The sequence below is a fragment of the Dipodomys spectabilis genome, unplaced genomic scaffold, assembly GCF_019054845.1.
Source record: "Dipodomys spectabilis isolate Male_0828 unplaced genomic scaffold, ASM1905484v1 ptg000076l, whole genome shotgun sequence".
Taxonomy (NCBI): domain Eukaryota; kingdom Metazoa; phylum Chordata; class Mammalia; order Rodentia; family Heteromyidae; genus Dipodomys; species Dipodomys spectabilis.
Window position 1 is genome coordinate 3,046,119 of NW_024870753.1, and position 21,306 is coordinate 3,067,424.

General features: G+C 50.2%; 1 protein-coding gene across 2 annotated transcripts in view; it reads right to left on the reverse strand.

The window, feature by feature from the left end:
* Positions 1–1,976: 1,976 nt before the first annotated feature.
* The window catches only part of Drd2 (dopamine receptor D2), a 44,957-nt gene continuing 25,627 nt past the window's right edge, over positions 1,977–21,306 (reverse strand). Inside the window, exons 2-8 of one of the 2 annotated variants that reach the window (XM_042682880.1) lie at positions 10,260–10,575; positions 8,546–8,655; positions 7,218–7,354; positions 6,563–6,753; positions 5,535–5,621; positions 3,778–4,105; positions 1,977–2,294 (exon numbers count right to left, since the gene is read on the reverse strand). In XM_042682880.1, the coding sequence (XP_042538814.1) occupies positions 2,101–2,294; positions 3,778–4,105; positions 5,535–5,621; positions 6,563–6,753; positions 7,218–7,354; positions 8,546–8,655; positions 10,260–10,544 (1,332 nt within the window). In that variant the 5' untranslated portion in view covers positions 10,545–10,575 and the 3' untranslated portion in view covers positions 1,977–2,100. Of the gene's footprint in view, positions 2,295–3,777; positions 4,106–5,534; positions 5,622–6,562; positions 6,754–7,217; positions 7,355–8,545; positions 8,656–10,259; positions 10,576–21,306 lie in introns of those variants that run through there. The other variant, XM_042682881.1, reaches the window with a different exon arrangement.

Consider the following 21,306-nt stretch of genomic DNA (forward strand, 5'->3'; position numbering starts at 1 on the left):
TCCAGGGCAGCTCTGGGTCCTCCCTTCCTCTCTTCTTCTTCCCTCTGTCTTTTGTCATTTATCCCCGATCTCACAGCGGGTAAACTAGAATGCCCTCAGAAGCTTCCTAATGATGGGAAACACTCCCAGCCAGGCCAAGATCACCCATAGATTGAGCGCCTGGTGTGATCCTAGGGTATTGATGGAAAGGTGGGTGTCAGTAGCTAAGAGGTCCCTAGGGCTTCTGAATCCTATGGGGGTCTAAAGCCTTTCCCGGGAGGTGGTCACTGTGTGACTTGGCTGCACTGGGGACATGTCCTCCATTTCTGGAGTCAGAGATGCCAGGAGCCTCTTCCCAGGGCGTGGTGCTACATTGGAGTTCGGGAAGAAGATCAAAGTCCATAATTAAACGTTCAGGGCAAGTTAAGTGCTCCAAACTTTGGTGCTAAAAATATTGTATTTAGCATGCAAATTATGCCCTGACAGCTCCCGGAGCCTGAGCCTGTGGGTGCCTCCACCTTGTTTGTCATCACCCTGTTATTCGCAAGGTGCGCAGAACATTCTTCTTTCACGGGGTTCATTTATATTTCATCTTTCACCAAAAGAAAAAAGAATCACCAAATTTCTGTTGCTAGGGCAGTGCCAGTTTGCAGCCCCCGCGGGTTTGGAGCTGTGTGTGGACTGGCCTGGAATGAGAGCAGGGACAACTTGGTCAGGTGACAGAAACGGGACAAAGGACAGAGACAGACACAGGCCAAGAGATTAACCTCAAAGGTCACCTTGCTCATGAAGCTTCCTCAGCCCCGGTGGATTAGAGGGCAAACCAGGCAGGACCTTGAGAAGTGAGGATATCCAGTTCTTCTCATAGACCCCTGCCAGACACAGAACATGAGGCTATCCTGAATGCACGCGAGGCTATCCTGAATGCTAGGGATGCTGGCTCTGCTCCGGGCCATCCAAGGGCCCTAGGAAGAGACTCTTGTCAAAGTTTTATTGGTTTGGTGCATGTATAGTGATGTTACAGAGTCTGGGGCCCAGGGCTCTTCCTCCAGCTGTGGCTTCCATTCTCCCGCAGGGCAGGGCCAGGCCGGGCCCCCTGGTACTCAGCAGCCTCTTAGCCAGGGACTCCTCTAAGGGCAGAGGCACTGGATGGGAAGGGAGATGGGAGAGAGAAGAGGCCAGAGGGTAGAGGCTCTGTGGCAGAGTAGAGCAGGAGGAAGCTCCCCTCTTACCCTCCACCCTCCCCACCCCCAAAGAACTTCAGGTCTCTCCAACTCAAGCCCACACATGGGTCCAAGGCTCGACTTCCCAGGCCAGCCGGCAGGAGCTATGGGAAGAGATGCATCGGAGGCCAGTCTGAAGGTGGAGGAGTAGGCTGGGGGCTGATGTTTCTCTGCCCGCCGATCTTCTTGGGGAGGGGGTCCTTGGAGATTAGGGTTCCTTCCCCAGAGGGGCATGGAAATTTGCCTGGGGAGCAGTAAAGGGCAGGGGTGGGCAGGAACCACTGTTAGAGAAAATAGAGGCTCACGCGAGGGCTGATGCGGGAGCTAAGATATTTGGCTTCGATTTCTCTGGGGTCTGATATTTACATGGGTTTCTCAGGACGGAAGTTCCCCTGGAGGCGGGGCATAGTGAGAGATCCTGCTTTCCTCCACGGGGGTCGTGGCAGGATGACCTGCCACCCCTTCCCCTCTCTGCCCCAACACAGAGCAGAAAGGACCAGACAAGCCCAACCCACTGGGAGTGCTAGCCCGATGCCGAGCTTGATTCCCGACAGACCCCAGCACCCCAGAGGAGGATCAAGGAAGGCAGCTGCATCTTTGGTGCCAAGGAGATGAGGCTTGGTGGCGGAAGGGGGGACTCTGTGAGCTGCCCTGAGCTGGGGTGGGTCCAGCCTCTGGGCTGGCACCAGGCCTGGCTCCCCAGCCCCACCCTGGCAGAACGAGGGTGTTTGGGTAGAGAGGGGCAGAGAGGAGCCAAGCTAACACTGCAGGGCCTGCAGGACAAGCACAAGGCCCAGTCCACCCAGGGCACTTGTGCCCATGGCTTGCAGGGGTGAGGCTTGGCAGGCCCGGGCAGGGAGGCAAGGAGAAGCAGCTGCTGTGCAGGCGGGCGGCAGAGTCAGCAGTGTAGGATCTTCATGAAGGCCTTGCGGAACTCGATGTTGAAGGTGGTGTAAATGATGGGATTCACCGCACTGTTGACGTAGCCCAGCCACGTGAAGGCGCTGTAGAGGACCGGCGGGATGTCACACTCACAGTGTATGTTCAGGATGTGCGTGATGAAGAAGGGCAGCCAGCAGATGATGAACACGCCTGGGGAGAGGGCAGGGTCAGCCTGGCCCCGGCCAGAGAGAGAAGCTGGGCTGGGCGAGCTCTTGCTCAGTGGGGCCCAGGAGCACCCAACCCAGGCACTGAGAAGTTCAAGGAGCCCTAGCCTTGGATGCCAGACCCGCCTCTGACATCCACCTGCAGGGAAGGGCTTCTTCACCTGCCTCTGTCGGATTTTTCTTCATCTGACAAATGAGTGAAGACTTCAAAAAACAGATCAGAAATGTTAGCATTCTGACCCAAGTCAGCAGGTAGGGCTGGAAGCCCCAAGGCTACGCTTCCTTGTGCTGAGGTTGGAAGAAATTTTCTCTTGGCGATGTGGGACACAGTTTGGGGAGAGGGCACCCTAAAAACCTACCTCGCTTAGTTCTCAGCTCGTCATGGCTCTGCAATTGAACCAGAGCCAATCAGCTCTTAACTGACACAGCTGAGATCTGAATTCCAGTCTGTCTACATCCCAGAATGTCCAGACTCTTGTCCCAGCCTTCTCCCAATCTCCCCAGGCTTGGACACATGGGAACACGTCTTCTCACACTGGCAAGAGCCCGTGTAGATGAGAGCACAGGGCCTGGCCCCAACCCTTCCAGCTACACCTCAACCAGGTCATCCATCAATCACTGGCAGCTTCTTAACTGAGCGGGTCTCGGGTCCCACGCTCCCATTCATAAGTTGAGAACAGTCACATCCGATCACTCAAATCCTGGGATGGTCGAAGCCTCGGAGTGGGCCACAGGTGCCATGCTGACTAGCTCACATCTGTCCCTTCATTCCCCAGCCACCATGCCAGTCCACCTTTATCACAGGGTTTTCTAGCGACTTTCATTCAAAAGCCTTACTCAACGGACGGGGCTACTCCCTTATTTAGGCCTGGAATCATCTTTCAAGGACCTCTTTGATTTTTTTTTTCATAGCTTTTGGACTACTGGGACTCGGTTGGGTATAAATATATATTCCTCAATCCCTAATAGTGACAGTAACCAAAACATAAAAATAGCATCATAATAATACTTATTGCTGTATTCTATTTTGCAAAGCCTTTGTAAGATGCTTTCTCTAGCCACAATAACGTTGACGCAACCCAGTCTACAAGTGGAGAGGCCAGAGAGAGAAAAGCCACCTGTCCGGAGTTATAAGGGTCTGGACCTCCCGGCAGATCCATGATGTTTACAGACTCTAAAGTTAGATGGCCTGAGGGCAAACCCTTGGAAACTTCCTCGGCCAAGTTATAGAACTGCACTAATCCTTGGTTTGTCCATCTGTCAAAGGGGCATAATTCTAGAATCTACCTAATAACAGGTCTGTCTATATGCCGATTGGTGTGGCCTATGTGTGAGAAAGTGCTTGACCCGTGACTCTCCAGCTGTGGTCAAGAAGGCATGGCCGGGGCTTGGGGTTTACAATGGTGGACCCTTTCCTCCGGTCAGGACTGGGTAAGGCTGGGCTGTGGCCAACAGAAGAACCAACTCACCAAGGACAATGGCGAGCATCTGCGTGGCTTTCTTCTCCTTCTGCTGGGAGAGCTTCCTGCGGCTCATGGTTTTGAGCGAGGTCCGGGTTTTACCATTGGGCATGGACTGGATCTCAAAGATCTTGGCAATCTTGGGGTGGTCTTTGGCATGCCCATTCTTCTCTGGTTTGGCAGGGCTGTCGGGATTGCCGTGGAGGCCATGGTGGGAGGGGTCGGGGAGGGTCAGCTGGTGGTGGCTGGGTGGGATAGGGCTGTACCGGGTCCTCTCGGGTGGGCTGGTACTGGACAGCATTTCCATTTCCAGTTCTTGGGCTCGGCGGGCAGCCTCCTGCACCAGAGGCAGACAGCTCTGGGTGAAGCTAGGCAGGTTCTCAAAATCCCCTGGCTCCCCCATTCCCCACCCTGGCCTTCCCTTATTACCCGGAGGACTCCTCTAAACACCAGGGTCACCATGCCAAGAAAGCAAGAAGGACTGGCACTGGAAGGTTTCTCAGGACCCTGAGAAGCTGTCCCTGGCCCCCTTCCCAGAGCAATTCTTAGGCAGCGATAAGAGCCCCAAATCATTTGAAGACTTAGGACCCTCTATGTCTCTTTAATTACCTGAGTGATGCTAGCTAAGTACCAGGTACCAAGCAGCTGGCTGCTGGGGACTAATCTCTGTAGGACATCTAGTCCTGCCTCTGAGGACGGGCTTGACACCCACCTCTGTGGCCCTTGCTAGGCTGAAGCATGGGACCCACACTCCCCTTTCACAGGTACCTGTACCAGCATGCACAGACAGGATGACCAGTCTGATACAGGAGCCGAAAGGCTGAGCTCCCGACTTGGGGCTCAACATCCATGCTGGGCTGACCTGAAGAACCTGGCATGGACCTACTCACAGTCTCCCAATTCTGCCTTAGACTCCCCTATTTGGGCCGTGGTGGTCTCAGCCCCAGTTTCTACAGCCTATGAGCCCAGACAGCACGAGTAGGCCACTAGTCTGAACTTATCCTAAGCCTGGTTTGGCACTTTCCTCATCAGCAGTTCCCTCAGGTCCTGCCTTCCTAATGCCAGTGAATGGCAGGAGCCTTCTACAGGACAGCTCACTTGACTCTGCGTGCAACTCTGTGGCTCCCTGGCTTGTCCTCTGCCCCTCTAAGGGATGAAATGCCTCCGACTTGGCCCAGTTCTGGATCCACACCTCTGGACGCTACGTTCAGGCTGTGCTTCTCTGCTGGCCCCTGTGGCTGTTCTGCTCCACCTCCCCCCACCCCTGGTCTCCAGCTCTAGAACCTGCCTGCCTACAAGGCAGCTCATGCCAGGGCTAATAACTCAGGAGTGGATGTAGAAGACCCACAGGTATGGACTCAAATGTGTGCTCTATCACTGTTTTAGATTTGGACGAGTTGTCGAAACTCTCTGAGCCTCAGTTTCCTCTTGGAACTAAAGATGAAAAAGATCAATAGGACTTACCTCCCGGGGTCGTGGTGAGGATTTGATGAGCTAATAGGAACATGGCAGAGGTTTGAGAAGTGGAGATAGCCATCATCACCACTTTTGTTATATTGTTATAGCCAAGCCCCTTCTCCCAAGTTCTTACATGTACCAGGCATATACACTGGCTTGGGAGTCTTGGGGGGGGGGGGGATATGCCCTCAGCTGAGGCAGAGCTGGGGTACTAGAATGTTCTTTCTCCTTTGACCAGCTAGTGAAGGCTGGTAGGCTTCCCTAAGGGTCGAGAGACTCGGTCCTGGATCCCTGGCCTGAACACTTACCACTCTCCGCCTGTTCACTGGGAAACTCCCGTTAGACTTCATGATAACGGTGCAGAGTTTCATGTCCTCGGGATGAGTGCAGTTGCCCTGTAGAATGAGCCAGCACACGGGTCATAGGAGGCAGTGAGGGGCAGGGGTGGTGAGGGGTCAGAAACCCAAACAGTTGAGGTCCATGGAGAACTCAGACTTGGAACTGGGGCTCAGAGATCAGAAGGCACTCAGAGCAAGAAAGGAGGTCTGTACTATGATGAGAAGGTAGGCAGAAGCAGGGACCCAGGGGCCCTGTTCTTGTAGAGCACCTGCTTAGGGTTTGGCATCATGCTAAGCACATGCTCACATCCTATCTCACATCAAATCAAGACCACCCTGAGAAGTCCACATTAGAATTCCCATTTAAGAGATGAGGAAATCGAGGCTCACAGAAGTTAAGCAACACGCCCAAGGTCACTCAGGGGAAAACAATGAAACACAAAGTGGTAGTGCCAAGATTTGTACCTGTGTGTCTTATCTGAAAGCTCTTGTTCCTCCCATGCCCACAGATTGTTTCATGGGGAAGGCTGAGTAGAGGGGGAAATTCATACAAAGTAAGAGTAGGAAGATGAGCAAGGAGAGAAGCAGGGAGAAGAGGGAAGAAAGCAGGAGCGGTACAGGGAAGGAAGTGGGGCGAGAGTGGTAGAGACAGGATAGCATTGGAAGAGACAGAGGGAGGGGAAGAATGATGAAGGAGAAGCCAGCATGGAAAAGAAGAAGCTAAGCAAAGATAGAGACACCAAGGAAGGTACCAAGCAAGAACTGCTGTGTCCAGTCACAAAGATCCCTAAGCAGATGTCTCCTCCTAGTTGGTACCCACCACCATGTGCCCCCAGCCCTCTTGCTGGACATACAAGTCTGTCCACTGAGGTCCATGCCCTCAACTCAGTTCCTAGACCTCAACCAGCTCCTGGCCTCCACCTGAGCATGGCATGATCTCCCTTGGGGATGGTTGGGTACAGACACTTGGAGGGAGGATCATGGGAGGATCATGGGACCTTGAGAGGGGTCTTCAGGTTGGCTCTGAAAGCTCGGCTACTGCGTTTGGTGTTGACCCGCTTTCTGCGCTTTCGGAGGACGATGTAGATCTTGATGTAGACCAGCAGGGTGACGATGAAGGGCACGTAGAAGGAGACGATGGAGGAGTAGACCACAAAGGCAGGGTTGGCGATGATGCACTCATTCTGATCTGGGGGAAAAGAGAACCGCGAGTGGTCAGGACATTAGTGGGCCCACTGGGCAACGATCCCATCCTCCTTGTTGAGATGAGGGGCTGGGATTCTCTGTTTCCCAGTTTCCTCCTCACTGTTGCCAGGGGCACATGGAAGCCCAGTAGTCCCCTGCCACGTGCGTGAGCATGCACACGTGCAGTTGGCAAGGCCGTCTGGCTTGCTTCAGCTTAATAAACAAAGTTGAAAATGGCCAGACATCTTTCTGAACCATTTTCCTTACTCTTCATCCAGCTCTGTTGTGCCTTGGGCCATTGTTGCCTTTTTAGCCCAACCTGGAATAAGTCTGAGTTGGGCTGGGCCCTAAACATCTAGCCTGGCCTCTGTCCAAGTGGGTGAAATGAGCTCCCACTGGATCTCTGCCCATATCTGTGCCAGGCTCTCAGAGCCACCTGAAACTCAGATAGACAAAGATAAGACTCGCCTGTGTTGTTGAGTCCGAAGAGCAGTGGGCAGGAGATGGTGAAGGACAGGACCCAGACGATGGCGATCATGACGGTGACTCGGCGCTTGGAGCTGTAGCGTGTGTTGTAGAGCATGGGCATGGCCACAGCTGTGTACCTGCATGGGTAGAGGCCCTGAGTCTGAGATGCAGGCCTAGGGACCTCTTACTCTCCAGAATGTATATGGCGGATACACCCTTGTTCTCTGGGCTAGACAGTAACAGTCACTACAAAGCCTCAACAGATCCTCATACTCAACTCTTCCAATTATCCTCACACTTAGACCCCAAGGACAGCTGGTAGAATCCATTCACTTAGTTTGGAATGGCCAGCTACCTTGTACTCCTATAACAAAGCTACTATTTTAATTGCTGTAACTGGACTTCAGGCTTCTTAAAGGGTGATGGCCTGGGTCTTTATATACAGAAATGACACTATCTCCGTGCTGCATCAATAGGAACTAGAAGTGCTCATTGACAGTGAGAACTTCATAGTCTTCCTTCACATTCTTCTGCTCCTACTTCTTATCCATTAACTTGTTTCATCTTTCAAGAATCCCATGCCAGGTGCTGGTGGCTCACACCTGAAATCTTGGCTACTCAGGAGGCTGAGACGTGAGGATTGCAGTTTGAAGTCAGCCACGGGGAGGGAAGTCTGTGAGTGTCTTATCTCCAATAAACTACTCAAGTAAAAGCCAGAAGTGGCACTGTGGCTCAAGTGGTAGAGTACTAGCCTTGAGAAAAAGAAACTCAGGGTAGGGCCCAGGCCTTGAGTTCAAGCCTCAGGGCCAGAGTGCACATGTATGCAAGCACACACACACACACACACACACACAAATTTCATGAGGTATTTGGAGCACCTCCATGGTACAATCTGTGCAAATTAGTGAAAGGCTCTGAGGAACCAGCTGGGAGAAGTGGGGGTAGCCTGGATCCTCCGGGACCAGTTGATCTGTACTAGACACAAAATGCAAAAAGCAAACACTGCAGCCCAGGAAGCCAACATTCTCATCATCAGTGTCTAGAAAATGAAAGAGTGCTAAAAACTTCCACAATCGTCCACAAGTGCATAAAAAATAAAAGTGCTAGACTTCAGTCAGAATGTACTCTTTTATACTAGTCATGGTCTGGGAATTCTTGGTGACCTCACTGTTTGTAAATAGCCTACCTTTAAGGGCTATTCTGTATTATCCTAACCTCCCCTCATCACACAATAGACACATGTGCACACAGCCAGCCGTAAAGCATCACTGACTCAGAGATGAGATGGAGTAATCACAAGGAGGGAAGGCCAGCCTGGCTGAGCTCACCTGTCGATGCTGATGGCACACAGGTTCAGGATACTTGCTGTGCACATCATGACATCCAGGGTGACGAAGATGTCACAGTGAATCCTGCTGAATTTCCACTCACCCACCACCTGAGGACAGAGCAATGTGATGGGAAGACGGCAGGAGGGGACATTTGCCCAGCACTATGGCTCCATCTCCCTAAGACAGTTGGCTAGACTCAGAGCATGGCTTGTGGGAACCCTGTGGGCCTCCAGTTGGGGTGTGGGGAGCGATGGGGGAAGAGTGCTTCTCATGAAAGACTGGAGGCCTGGCCTCTCATCTCCCACCCACCTAAGTCTGCTTGGTGCCAAGAACTTTACAAAAAGGAATTACAACCCACCTAAAAGGAGGGCCTCAATTTTGAACCTTCTAAAACATGTATGCCATCACCTTGTCTATTTGGCATCTATTCATCATAGGGACAACTATTATTAGCTGCATTTTCTTAACATTCTGTGTTCTTGATGCTCTATTATTTGGTAGCCTGCCCAGGGAGAGATAACCCTTCCCCGAGCCTAGCTAACTCCTTAAACCAGCACACCATCCATCTCTTGTACTCAAGTCGACCTCTCCCTTTATGCTATGCACACCAGGCCAATATTTCCCCCATCCCAAATCATCCCAAGGCCAATGCCAAGAAACTAAGGTTATCCAATAACCCAAAGCCATTGGAATTACTCAGATTAGATAATCCCTAAACTTCCCCTTCTGCCTTGCCTCTTATTTCCCACAGAAGCTCCCATAAAAGCCATGTCCTGGGTTTCCCCTCACCCCTGCTTCTGCCTCTTGCCTCAAGCTGGTACTTGGTCCTGCACCCCTCTGGGATAGTAGTCTGTGCCTCTCCTTCCTGACGGAGCAGGAGCAGTGCTGTAGCGTTTTCACTGGCATAGACCTCTCTGTGTGGCCACTCAGGGATACTTCTGTGTCATCTCAGTATCATCTAGAATGATTCTCAGATATCACTTTGGAACTCCTACAGGAGGAAACTATGTTTGGAAGAATGCAGTGACTCAAGGTTCAAAGGCCATTGGCTCAGTTATGGTCCTGCATTGGTTTAGTTCTGTAGGCCACACGCCACAAAGTCAGGACCCTAGAATGGTCGGGCTTGCCTGATCAGCATCTAACAACATCGCTGACACAGTGCTGGGCTCAGCGCTGCTCTCCATCTTGGGGTACAGAGCTGGGCTCCGTCCTGTGTATTACAGGTCATTGCTGCCTCTACCTGAGGTCCTAGATAAATTAGAGCAACAGCTCAGGTTCCTGACATGAGGAGAGAGGGATGAGTTTCAGGGTTGGGACTCTTGTCAGTTACTTATGTTTCCAGGACTAACTATAAAACCGATTCCAGGACCTGCTAGAGAAGTCACCTAGCTGGCCTGACCACCTGCTATGTCATCTGAAAAATGATGATCAGGCTACTCTCCCAGAGCTGCTGAAAAAAAAAAATGCTCATCGAGAGTACCTAACACAAGACCCAGCACTTAGGAAACACTCTAAACATGGTGGCTGTGACTCTTAATGAGATAATCTGTCCACTTAATGAGCAAAGTTGAGCCCAGAGTAGAGAGAGAGAGACGACCTGGGAACTGGCAGGCAAATGTATTGGTAGAAACCAGCAGAAAGCTGAAATCCAGGCTCTGGTACAGGAGCCTCCTGGAGCAGGCAGAGACCAAGGCAGGGGGCCCAGACCTACCTCCAGGTAGACGACCCAGGGCATGACTAACGTGGCCACCAAGAGGTCAGCCACAGCGAGGCTGACAATCAGGTAGTTGGTGGTAGTCTGCAGTGCCTTCTCTCGAGACACAGCCATGCACACCAGCACGTTGCCAAAGACGATGACGAAGATGAGCAGGGTAAGCAGCATAGCGTAGTAGTTATAGTGGGGCCGGTCCGCCTTTCCTTCCGACTCATTGAAGGGCCGGCTCCAGTTCTGCCTCTCCAGGTCCTCATCGTACCAGGACAGATTCAGTGCATCCATCGGGGCAGCGGAGCCACTGGGTGGCAAGACTCTGCCAGAAAACATGGAGGTAAGCAGGGGGGCCTCCCAGGTACACTGACTCCCACAGAGGGCTCTGGGCTGATAAACCAATCATGGGTAGTCAACAGAGAGACTTCTCTGACCTCGGGATTTCAGCTTATGCATCCAATGACTTTTTATAAAAACAATGTTGGGGTTGCTGACACTCTCATGCTAGCAGGTTCTTGCAGAGGGCAGAATGATTGAGTACGCATTTTAAAAGCATAAATGATAATAATAATAAATGAGCTCAGAAAGAACTGATCATTCTTTCATTTCTTCAACACACGCATGAGCACAATTCATGTACCATCCACTTTACGTCTGCCAGGAGTCCAGCTTTTAGTGGTAGAAACAAGCAGGTATTCATTCATTCTTGAGATATTATAAATATTTGCTAAGTGTTGCTCTATATTATGCCATCAACAGAGGCAGGAAAAACAATACAACATGGTTCTACCATTCATATTCTGGAAACTAAAACAATACCCAATTAATTTAGCTATTAAATCTGAGTGATACAGAAAGAGGTGAATCTGAGAGCTCTTCAAGCAGCTAAGAGGGGAAATTGGCTGGGGTGATGTTCCAGCCAAGGAGAAAACAGCATGGACCCAACAGTAAGTGGCTCTATCTGTCTGTGAGGTTGGAGGAAATTAAATAGAAGGGATATTCATAGGTCAGCACAGATATGGTCAGATTGGGAGACCCTGAAAGGCTCAGAGCAGAGAAGTGACCCCAGTGGACTGGGTTCTGGAAAGACCATTGACCATTACGGTATGGAGGAGAGTTCGGAGTGAAGAGAGGTGGCTAGAATTCAGGTGAAGAGATGGTGATCACAGAATGAAGGCAGCGATAATGAGGAGCTAACTTAGCAGTCAGTCTCATGGAACTTGGTTATTGGATAAATGTGGACAGGAGAGGGAGGGATGGAGTGAACAGGGAGAGGAGGAGTCTAGAGCCACTCCAGGATTCCCACCTGCTTTGGGCTCTGGAAGGCTAGCAGTGGTGTACTCACAGAGAAAAGGGAGCAGAAGGGCTCAGAAGAAGACACTGGGAGCATCAGGTATCAAACTTAACAGCCTATTTGGGTTGTGCGTGTAATAGACCTTCAGTGGACTTTCAATTCACTTTCTGGGCATTTCTAGGCCTTCCACAACAAAGCACCATGATTTCCACACACTTTGCTATCTAAATAGACTTGAAATCAGGAAGACCATAGAACTATGCCCAAATAAGGAGTGAGCCATGATCACTGAAAAAAAATCAGAGGGAGGGGGCTGGAAAGGTGGCTCAGTGGCAGAGCGCTTGCCTTGCCTGTATGAGGCCCTGGGTTCGAATCCTGAGCACCACATAAGCAAAAAGAAAAAAGGTGGAAGTGGTGTTGTGGCTCAAGTGGTAGAGCACTAGCCTTGAGCTGAAGAGCTGAGGGCAGCGCCCAGGCCCAGAGTTCAGGCTCCATGACCGGACCCCCCCCCAAAAAAAAAAAAACCAGAGGGAGTATGAAGGCTCTGCCCAGCTCTATGCCCTCAGACCCATCTTCCAGCCCTCAAAAGAGGGGCGTGGATGGACAATGTCCTACCCAACATCACTGGTGTGGGGGCTATGGGGAAAGCAAAATGCCTCATTCCCTGAGAGGTAACAGAACGTTGCTGTGCAGCAGGTTTTCAGATGCAAAGGCTGTGGGGCATTGTGTCCTTATTAATACCGGATTCCACAGCAGTCAACCTGGGTGTGGCTATTGATCAGGCAACCAGGGTTGGCTTTTGAGCTTCATTTCTCCAGCCAGCGTCTATTGAACCTGTCATGCATAAAACATCGTGTGAAACCATGTCCGGAGCCTGAAGACTCTGTGGGAGGCACACTCACTCCAGAAAGCTCATTCCTCCCCTAACTTGCTCAGTCCCCCTGCTGGTCTAGCTAGTGGCCAGGACTCTCAGCTCCCTGCCTCCCCTCAATCCTCTCCTCACACCCAGCCAGGCATCTGTTTCCTTTCGACAGTGCAATTCTGCCTTTATACTTGCAAAGGGGTGGAGAGTTTGCCAAGTTATTTTGGATGTCGTGTTTCATTTATCCTCGAAGCCACTCTCTGAGATTTTTGGTTACCATCCCCACTCCACAAATAAGGAAAGTACCTGGAAATCTCCACGGAGTGCCCACGCATTGCAAATCCTCCTGCTCTGATGCCTGCCGCTGTGTCCCTGTCCCTGCCTGGGCCATCTCTCTTTGTCCTTGGGTCTCTGCTACTGCAGTCAGTCTAGAGTAGAACCCATTTGTGGGTCTGCTTTTTTTTTCCACCGAGGTATAGCCTCAAGGGTTTCACAGTGCTGTTCAGATCTCTTTAATGGAAAATTAAAGCAAATTAAACATGCACACACAATCTTGCCAATTTCTGGCCACCTATTCTGAGGTATGCAGGCAATGTACAATAGCTGTTGGCTGAACTGAGTCAAAGCCTCTGTTAGAATCCCCAAGAAGAAAACCCCCAGTCTTGAAATACACCTGATAACATATACCACTATCTTCACAAGTGTCAAAAAAATAACTCAGCCCCAGAGCATCATGCGTCAATGCTGGGTATAGGCTGAACTGTGATGCTTACAACAATCCTATGGTGAAACCTTCACTCCAGTACCTCAGAATGTGATTGTATTTAGAAACAGGGCCTTTGAAGAGGAATTTCACTTAAAACGAGGGCATGAGAGTGGGTTCTAATTGAGTCTGACTTGTATTCATTTAAGAAAAGGAAACATAACGGACACAAAAGACAGCAGGGATGTGCACACAGAGGAAAGACCACATGACGATACTGGGTGTAGGGGGAGGGCTCTGACTCAGCAAAGCCTGTCTCTGGGTCCTGGCTGCAGGACAGGCCTGAGCGAACCCTAGGGAGCAGCTAGGCTGGAAGACCCAGCTGTCCAGGTCCACCTGCTATATAGGCAATGACTGTAGTTCTCATCACTGCATTGCAGAGGCTCAACCAACAAAAGAGGCTGTGCCATGCCCCAAAATCGTTTCATACAACACTCAGAGGGGAAAAAAACGCCATCAAACCCCAGCACAACTCTAAGATGTGGCCAGCTCTAAAATGCATCCTGATTTCATGGACGCTGCAATGAGAGGCAATGTGCATCTTAGAATGGATGAAACAGACTGCCTTCCTGGCATTTCTCTGCTGACATTTTTTCGGGAGGCCTGGAGGATACCGGCCAGCCCCGGGCTCAGTATGCTCCAGCCCTGTCTGTCCTTTTTGTCCTTCTGCTTCTGGGTTATACTGGTTATTGGGTTCCCAGTGGCATCCCAGGAGAAGGCAGAGAGGAGCAGCCAAGAGAACCTGGAGTATCCCCTCAAAGCCCGGTCCTTGCTCTCCCCTGGCCAAGCTTGCCTATCCTGGCCAGAGTTTGTGCTCCTGAGGGGGATGGAGGGAAGGTGGTACTCAGGAAGGCAGCATGGAGCTCCTCGCTGGCCCTAACTCCAAAGAAGTCATCTAAGGCCTGGGATTACTGTGGGATCCAGTGTAAGGAAGAGACTAAACCACACAGCACCCATCCCCTTGGATTTGCTAGAATTTGTCGTTGTTGTTGTTGTTATTTGGGGGGAGCATAACTATATAACCCTAAGGTGAATTATCTTTGCAGTCATAGATTTTTCAGATGAATGATTACATTATTTTTTAAAAGATCTATTGCCAAACGAGTATGCTGATTTCAGATTACAAAATAAGATCAACTTCTTCGCTCAGATGCCACCTCCAGCTCCCTCCTCAGTGGCTCTGGCCTTGAGCAAAATCTTCAAATCACAGACTCCAGTCACAGAGCATTTAGTAGCCACCAAATGCTGTAGACACAGTCACGACAGTATCTCAGGCCTCACCAGTGTGGTCTCTTAGTGGTGTCTTCTGAGAGAAAGGTGGATGACTGAACCCTGCTGGTAAGCTCCACAAAAGTGTCTATTCCCCAAAGTGGCAAAGAGTAGCAGTGACTGTTCCCCATCCCACCCGTCAGGCAGATGCTTCAGGACAAGCTTTCTCCCCATCCCAGGTGCTCTGGATTCCTTAGGCTGTGTGTTCTTAGCCACCCTGGTAGAAGGTGGGAATGAGGAGGGGAAACTTGCTTTCAAGTTTCAGTTCACCCAAGAGCCAAAAACCGTCATCTGTCCCTAGTATCTACTGTTGGGTACTAGTAGAGAATTCAACAAAAGAAAGCAAAAGAGGAAGAAAACAAAGGAAGAATGAAAGGAAGGGAGGGAAGGAGGGAAAGATCTCTCAAAATCAGAGCTAGGACTCTGGCTCAGAGGTAGACCAGCTGCCTAGCATGCACAGGATACCAAGTTCCGTCTCCAGCATTGAGGGTAGGGGGTATGGGGCCATTCTAGTGCTTGATTCCTCTCTCCATCAGGTTTCTCTGAACATCCACCTCACTCTAACCTTCCTAAATAATGGCTTTCTGGAAGCTTCAGAGCAGAGCTTCCCTACAAGATGTCTGTAGTAAAACAAGGCAAATGGAAATATCAGGCCAAGAGGACTGTAGAGTCAGACATTTCCAACCCCAGCTGCCTCTGGCATTAGCCCTATGAGTCTTACAAATGTTCTGCTTCTTGTATGCGCCCCAATTTGGAAATTAGCTCCCTCTCCAGTTGCCAAGTGCTCAGAGACTGGGGCTGAGCAAGCATGGCCCATGGGCATCCTGCTGAGTCCACTCTGGGGTTCTGAGATTGAGAACACAGCAAGGGGCCGTAGAGAGGCTGTGGCTGATCTTCCCAGCACACCCCAGGGGCCTACCAACAGAGACAGCTCCTCACAAGTAAGTCAAGTATGTCAGAAGAAGAGAGACTGCTTTAAGGCTACCCCATTCAAGGTTGACACCCAAACCTAACATTTTCTCTCAGAAAGAACCAGAGGGATGTGGCTGCCCTCAGTCTCAGACTTGTGGTGGAATGTTCAAAAAGGTCAATGTGTCTGGGTGTGCATGGGACTCTGGTGGCAAGTTGACTGGTCTAAGGACAGGATTCTCACCGCTCTCTCCCACCTACCTGGCTGTCTTACCCTCTCTGTCCCTCTGTCTGTCTCTCCTTTCTATTCCGTGGGGGCACAGATCAGGGAGGTGGGAGGTAGGGTGGGAGGAGCTGGTGTGCAAGAAATCTAAGCACTCTGTTTCCTGAGCTGTGCTGGCAGCTTTGTCTCTGAAGTTTGGTTGGCACTTGAAGGAATCTAATTGTCTAATTAAAATTTAACAATCCCTTATCAGGCTGGAAGGCGGGTGCGACACTGATGTCTTAAACACATCAGGGTTTTTTTTCCCCCCCACTTTTTCTGAGACTTGAAGCATTTCAATGAAAAAGTGGAGGGAGGGCAAAAAAAATCATTTCGCATTTGCATCTGAAAAGCAGCTTGGCGGGGTGACTAGAGCTGGATTGGGGGGGGCGGTTGGGGGATCTGCTCCTCCTGAGCCCTCAGTATCTCAGGCCACCACCTCCAGCTCCGTAGCTCCAGGTACAGGACCAGTCTGTGGCTTAGGAGAGGACCTTTCTTCAGATTCTATTGCAAATAAAAGAGGCAGGATGGGAGGTAACTCCCCATTTCTTCCTCCCGCTAAGAGAGAAAAAGAGTCGTGGAATAATGTCCTCTTAGACACTTCTCCTTCCGGGGAGGCGGGGAGGCCCTAGTGTGAGGTCGTAGGTCACTGAGGGTGTGTTCTGGAAGGGGATCTTGGGACTTGACCCCTCCTCTCCCAGTCTTTGCTAGATACCATGAGGTGAGCAGTTTCCTTTTCTATGTATGCTCACCAAGATGCAATGCAGGCCCAAGCACATGTCAATCCATCATTCACGGAACCACTAAAACTGTGCGCCAAAATAATCCTTTTGTCTGTAGGTTGGTTATCTTCAAGGGGTTTGTTAACATGACAGCATTAACTGCCTCTCCCTCTCTCTCTCTCTCTTTGTGCCCGCCACTGATAGGTAACAGTAAACCATGAGCAAAGAGAGCCTAAAATGAGGTGAGAAAGCAAGCTGTCCAAGAGAAAAATGTTGTAATGAAGATTTCCTGACGAACAGGGGACCCCAGCCCTGCAACCTGGACCTAGGGATTGGAATTTCTCACAGGCCATCTCAGCAAGTGCTCAGACCCTCAAGGCTATTATTCTTACCCTAAAAGACAAGTCCCCTTCAGTCTACTGGGAAGATAATTCTAACAGGTCCTCGAACTGGTTGTGCCTGACATCTTTGCCTCTGTTTTGTGTGTGTGCCGTTGCTTGAAACCTTGCTTGCCACCGTCACTTTGCAATCACCTCCGACTCCAGAAAAGACAGGGCTGATAAATAACATCTTTATGACAAGGGCTAAAACATCCCCCTCAGAAACTGCAGTGCCTGGCAGGACAGATCATCACAAATGAGGACAAGTACCCTTAATGATTAGACTGTATCCGAAGCTGGAGAAACCACATGGGGACCAGATTGCTCCCCTCCACTGGTGGCAGTGGTAATAACTTCTGCAGAAGCTGACATAATGACCAGCCAGGACATAACCCTCACTGAAACACTTAAGCTATGCATACCTTTATCCCCAGTCCCTAATTCTTCCTCTACTTAAACTTAATGCTCATGTCTGTCCCTTGAAGACGGCTGAAGATTACTGAAGTGTCACCTTCCTGTAGCATCCTGTCACAAGGTCTCCTCTCTCTGCCGTATTTCTGTCCTAATAAACTTCGCGCTCACTTTCACTATGTTCACATCTTGCCTGAATTCTCTCAGTGGCTACAGAATGCTTACCTGGGCTGACATTCTAACCACACCGTCTATACCCAAGGCTCTTGAATGCCTTCCCTACCCCCCAGACCCAACACTGCTGTAGGAGACTAGGTCTGTACCTTGAGAAATCTAGATCTAGGGGAAATCTGGCCTACCATTTGGAGGTGGGAGAGACTTCCGTAAGGGAAGTGCAGAAGGTCATGTGCTGACCTCACCCCCTCCCATCCCCCACTCCCGGTATACTGAATCCAACCTAGAGTGGCAGGGAACAGGACACGCTTGTTCACAGCAGAAGCAGTGTCTAGACATCCTGCGCCCTCTTGCTTTCTGACCGTATCTGGCTCTTCCCAGCTAGATCTACCAAATCATAGGCCTCAACAGCCCGGCCTGAGGTTGGTTGGTTCCTTTGTCATTCCTCAGAATCTCTTCTTGCTCACTGCTCTCTGGGTCAGACCTTTCCTGGCAGCCTCCAGCCTTGAGTGCTACCTCACGGCCTGAACAAAAGCTATCCGTGGACACTCATGAAATTTCTTGTCACCAGATCTACAATCCTTTCTGCCAAGGTAGACAGCTGTCCCCTCCCTTGGCCTCCAGGGTCCCACTTCCTTACCAGGCTCAGTCCTGCTGCTGGAGCTCAAGGTCCCACGGTCCTGGTGGGTGTCCCTCTTCTCCCTTACCCTCTTCAGGACTGTCTTCCCAAGGGCTCCTTCCTGCTGCTTTCAAAACTCTCCTGCTACTGGGTAACACTTAGTATGGGTATAATCAATCATTATTTGTCTAATTATTTGTTTAGTAGCAGTGGTTCTTACCAAACTGTGAGCTACCCTGTGTACAAATCACATCACCTCATGTCTTCTGCTCTTTTTGCCTTCCACCCCTGGGCCTGGCAATGGCAGGTTGGAGAGCCGTCCATGGAGCTGTGTCTCACGCAAGGGAGACACCAGTGTGAGCCAGTTCCTGGATCTTACGTACCCTGCTGACATCTCTCCTCCTAGATCCTTTTCACAGGGGGACCAGATGCCTCCTCTGAGCACTCGCCCTGACCTGCTAGGTCCTAGGCACTGTGGAGGCTGAAATTGGAGGCCTGGATTGTCAGGGACAAAGTGGACCATCATGTCAGCCCCTGGAGTGAAGGGAGTGCAGGGAGGTGGGAGGTGGATCAGAGTAGCATGCACTCTGTGGGAAGGGAATAGGGAAAGGTGGAGATGGCTTCTGGGCTATTGGAGGTTTGTAGCCGGGGAGGGGGACGTGGGGTTCTACAGCAGCAATGATGGCCTGGGAGCCACAGAGTTACATTAGCACCAAGCCACGACTACGGTATCACAGTCACAGCATGAATGTCATCAGAACCCAGCTCATTTGCGGAGCATTGATGATGGAGGGAGGTTCTCCAGGGAGAACTCCCGCAGATCCGCACCCAGCTACGGCTCTAGGACCTCTGCCTGAGAACCTACCAGAGAGGGCAGCTGAGAGGAACTGGAGCTCTCAGCCCAGACACCTCCCTGTTCTTCTTCCCCAAGTGGCCGAGTGGCCCAGGTGCCCTCTGGGAACACAGAACACCCCGCAAAAGGCCTGCGCCATGGTGGACTCGGCGTTCACAGTCTCAGCTGGTCTGCAGAGGCAGGCAGGTTGTCTGCCTGACAGCCCCTCAGCCCTGTGGATTTTGATGGCTCCGTAAGAAACGTCTCCTCACCAACTGTCAAAGTGTCACACATTAATTAACTGCTCAGTGCGGGGAGGGCCGGGGAGAATGGCTCAGTGCTGCTAAGCGGGCTGCTGCTCTCGGGGTGCGCTCTGCCTTTTGATTAAAAATATTCAGCACGCAGGTACCATGCAAGGGAAGGAAGGGCCAGGTTGCTGGGGCAGCAAGTGGATGGGGTGGGGCTCAGAGCCCCCCCCCCTCTGAGGAAGAGAACAAGATGGGGAGGGAGAAGCTTCTAGAAATTGCTAGAAATTGCTTGGAAGATTCTAAATTCAGAACAGAGCCTACAGGCTGCTAGTTTTTTTTTTCCTTTTCTTTTTTTCTTTTTCTCCCCCTTCCTCTCCCCACCTTTCCCTTCTGAATTTTCCCCCACAAAGGAAAGCACTGGGAAGGTGAGCTTGGTTTGTACCCCCCCTCCGGTGGGGGGTGCTGACTGAGAAGGTCACAGGAGGCAGCAGCTTACTTAGCTGTCAACCTCCCCTCCTTCTCCCCCCTCCCCAGCGCAGGAGCTGGGAGAGGAGGAGGGAGGGAGGGGACCTGGGTCTCAGACCAGCCTCCTTGACCTTTACTTTAATTTCAGGAAAGAATTGAGAAAACACACTCTTGAAAGTCAAGAGGGAGACAAATCCTGAACCTTATTGCTCTAGAAGAAGGGAAAACAGCTCTGGCTATTTGGTACAAAATTGCTCTGCTTTATGAAAAGACTTTTCCTGTTCACAGGGACTAGTTCAAATAATAGCAAGCTTCAGGATCATACTGTTGGGAAGATTCTAGAAGCCTTTCCATTCTTTGTCTCCAGAAGTTCCCATGGTCTAGGACACTTTGGGGGTGGGGGGAGAGCAGTTCTCTCCTAGATGACCTGACTCCCACATAAATCCCTACTTGGTGTTACAAATAGGTATTAGTAATCACCACAGAAATGCAAAACCCAGATTGCAGTAAATGCTGTAGGACAAACCATTGCTTTCTTCCAAAAATAAATCACAAAGGAAAAAAAAGAAGAAGAAGAAGATGGAGGAGGTGGGGTGGCTTCAGTGCTGGTTTAACCAATTGCTAAGAGTGAGCCTTATTTGGATCCTGATTCAAAGAAGCCAACTGTTAAAAATCCGTGACATTTCTGAGACAATTGAGAATCTGAACTGTAGGATTTTTAAAAAATGATATTGGGAATTACTGCTAGCAAGTTTTTAGTCATAGCAAGGACATGCTGGTTTATTGTTTTAGAGTGTTCATCATTTAGATACGCTTTGAAATGTTTACAGGTGAAACGATGTGTTGTCTGAAATTTATTTGAAAATGGTACAGGGGGGTCTAGTATAGAGATGGAACAGAACTGACCATAAATCATCACTGAAGCTGGGTGACAGATACACGGAGGTTTGTGATACCCTTGCTTCCTACTTTGGTATCAATTTGAAATTTCCTATACTAAAATGTTGTTCTTTTTTGATCAATTCTGCTCTTTAACAGATTAAAAAAAAACTTCTCCTCATTGGATTCATCATAAAATGAACTTAGAAAACAGGAAAGAACCAGCGTGCTGTGGATTTTCAATAAGTGGCAGCTACGGCCATCAAGGTGGATCTGGCTATCTCCACTTTGTCTGTGGCCCCTAATCCTCTGTCCATGCTGGAGATGCCAGCCGTGATGCCGTGTGGTTTCCCAACAATTCCTAAGCTAAAAGCCCTGGGATGTTGGAAGGCACTTAGTAGGTGTTCTTATTTGAAGTCCTCTTGGTGTATGTCTGGCAGAGTTGCAGTAAGCTTGACCATTCCCACTACACCTTTGAGAAAAAGAAGTCCTACCTATAGGACTGATCAAGACAAAAGGCCCTACCTGTGGCCTTCCTGGTAAATTCTAAAGACCCACAGCTAGGAGACGCCTCTGTGGCAGGTGGGCAGAAAATGCAATCAGGCCTGGTAGGTGCTAGAAAGTCCCAGGCCATAGTCAGTGCCAGTTTCATTCATCTGATCATGCAGTGGTCGACAAGCAGGATGTTCTACTTCCCTTGATAAGCTACATCCACTTCTCTATCTAAAGAGTTATTAGTCGATAGGTCAATAAGAAGAAGAGTGAGGGAAGGGGTGCATAAGGGAGGGATGGGTAAGAATGTGAAAGGGGTGACATTGATCAAGATCTATTGTATTCATAAACTGCTTTGTTAATTGGCAACTCTTATGTTCAACTACTTAAAGATGATAAAGAACACTAAAAAACTAAAAGTAGATTATATTTTCAAAATTTTTACTAATGAGAGCTGTCATACCTAAGAAAC